The sequence below is a fragment of the Nelumbo lutea genome, chromosome 1 (genome assembly GCF_056320005.1).
Source record: "Nelumbo lutea isolate HS-2025 chromosome 1, American lotus-T2T, whole genome shotgun sequence".
In the NCBI taxonomy this organism is placed as follows: Eukaryota; Viridiplantae; Streptophyta; class Magnoliopsida; order Proteales; family Nelumbonaceae; genus Nelumbo; species Nelumbo lutea.
The window spans coordinates 17,438,354-17,440,842 of NC_142684.1; the positions used below are offsets into that span (position 1 = coordinate 17,438,354).

At 40.5% G+C, this 2,489-nt stretch overlaps 1 protein-coding gene across 1 annotated transcript; it reads left to right on the forward strand.

Moving 5' to 3' along the window:
- Nucleotides 1-552: 552 nt before the first annotated feature.
- Nucleotides 553-2,009, forward strand: LOC148873746 (heavy metal-associated isoprenylated plant protein 28-like). The gene is made up of 3 exons (XM_088965723.1): nucleotides 553-645; nucleotides 1,244-1,319; nucleotides 1,418-2,009. The coding sequence occupies exons 1-3, from the start codon at nucleotides 640-642 to the stop codon at nucleotides 1,786-1,788; spliced, it is 453 nt and encodes a 150-aa protein (XP_088821849.1). The 5' UTR covers nucleotides 553-639; the 3' UTR covers nucleotides 1,789-2,009.
- The last annotated feature ends 480 nt before the right edge of the window (nucleotides 2,010-2,489 follow it).

A 2,489-nucleotide genomic window follows, 5' to 3' on the forward strand; every position in this document is an offset into this window, starting at 1 on the left:
CATTTGAGGGAGTTGTCATTCTCCCCCTTCCCTTGACAATGATATCTCATTTTGGTTGATTCCAATTTAGAATGGGAATAAACCATTCTAAATTTCTGATTGGGATTATGGGAAATCTCTATTTACATTCCAATTTTGAATGTAAACCAAATGGATCCTCAAACTTATTTTATTTTCCCCTAACATGTTAATCCTGGGCTGGCTGAAAATAGATACACAAACACAATTTGTACAAGTGATCCCAACCGAGTCGCCATCATGTAATTAAACTGCCTAAAAACGGCAACACCCACCACCTCTGTGTTGAAACGGTCCATTGCCCACTGTCTTGCACCCTTTGGGCTCCACCGGCCCACGCCCATTTGGCCTTCTTTAAGCTTTCCTTGCAGACCCCAACAGACAGATTGTCTGTTAAGAAGCAAACAAAAAGCAAAAAGCGAAAGGCTGGTGGGAATCAAAATAAAGTATTCCTCTTATCTCTCCAACCAAGTAAAGCTACTTTTCCCTGTTCTCCACACCCTTTATGAATATGAGAAGCTCCACTGCTTTTCTATTACACCATTTCTCTTCCATTTCGAGCCTGCTGCAACTTACATACCTTGGCAGACAGATTTCTAGCTATCTTTCTCAACACCCAACATGACGGTTGCTCTCTCTCTCTCTCTCTCTCTCTATCTCTCTCTCTCCCTGCATCTCTCTTTTCTCTCTCCCTGCATGCCTGCTTCTGTGTGTTTGTGTCAAAGAAAAAAAAAAACAGACTTCTATTTCTCTCTGGTAGCTGCATGCATACATGAAACTTGTGATTTGTGTGTTACAGTACAACTTCATTCCATAGATCATATAACCTTCAGTGGGTAGAAATAGGCAACATCAAGCAACAAAGTTTGCTGTTGTTGAAGGTCAAAGGGTGATTGGTGCTAGCTGTTGCAGTGCTTTATTACCATGCTGTTCTGTTGTTTTAAAGCTGAAAGGATACATTTCTTGGTTTGGGGGTGTCTTTTTTTTAGCATTTCTCTAAGTTTTGAACATACCCATCTCAACTCTCAAATGGGCTCCATTACCTTTTCCATTGGGTGGAATGGATATATATACACCCCACAAACTCTATTAAACCCTTTTATCTTTGGTTGAAAGAAGAATTCTGACCGGGCCCACTTAATCCAACACTCCTGTTCTGTGACCCATTATCATCATCATGGCCATACATGAATCACACTGACTCCTATTGTTTTGGGTTTTCCAGATTGTCGAGATGAGAGTCTACATGGACTGTGCTGGATGTGAGAGCAAGATCAAGAAGGTTCTTCAAAAACTAGAAGGTATATATATATAGATAGATAGATAGATAGATATAGTGATGCCTTCCTTTAAACATGAAAGTATCTCTAAATTTGATGGCATGGTTATAATGAACCAGGAGTGGATGAAATTCACATAGACATGGAAATGCAGAAGGTGACTGTGACTGGGTGGGCAGAGCAGAGGAAAGTACTCAAGGCAGTGAGGAAGACCGGGAAGAGGGCAGAGCTGTGGCCCTACCCTTACAACCCGGAGTACCATGACTACACCCATCGCTACTACAATCAACAGCATTTTCAGAGCCATCCATACATATACTATGCCACCACCCAACCTGCTTCTTCTTCTTCTTCTTATAACTATCGGAAGCATGGGTATGATGGCCATGACCATGGCTACTATCAACCACCTCCTTATTCTACCATCTTCGATGAAAGGACTGGAGCTGTGTTCAGTGATGACAACCCTAATGCTTGTTCTATCATGTGATCATCATGCATTAAAATGATATAAATATTAATTAATTATAATGGGTTATTTCTTGTTTCTTTTGTTTGATTCGTATAATCGTATTTGTATCTCTATGTCTTACGGGTGCTGTCAAACGTAGGGTTGGTGTTTGACCCGACCCGGAAGTTCTGTCTATTTTGGGAAATGGGAAATTATGTAATTCTTTTTTTATGGTAAGGGAAATTATGTAATTTCGCCCTATATGTATATTTTTGCTTTTACATGATCATATTTTATCTGAGTCTACCTGGATCAATCAATGGGCCTACTCCCCACTCCGCAACAGCCAGAGGACGATTAGTGAATCTAATTAGTAGTATTGGGATCTAGTCCATGGTCCAAACAAATGTCCGAACAAACTATTACAGATGTCCATTGGGAACATATCACTTGTCCTTGATGGCGAGATATACATAATGTACGGCTGCAATAGTTTATTGGGACGTTATTGATATCATGTGTTGGAACTAGATCTGGACTCCAATTGGTATGACTCCATGTCTCTGCCAACCAAGATCCCTTCCAAGTTCCAACAGTTAAATACATTCCAACATGACCTGTATCCACACATCATGTGTGAGGCCCATCGCAATTGGAATGCTTTGGTAAGGATTTTTATTGGTATGAAATCCGATTGGTATACCATTGCTCATGCTGAGTTAGAATATGCCCTACAGGCT

Bases quoted from the DNA above. Each gene is read 5' to 3' on its own strand.
- LOC148873746 (XM_088965723.1), top strand. The intron at 1,320-1,417 runs GTATATATATAT...ATAATGAACCAG, and splicing joins GGTTCTTCAAAAACTAGAAG to GAGTGGATGAAATTCACATA.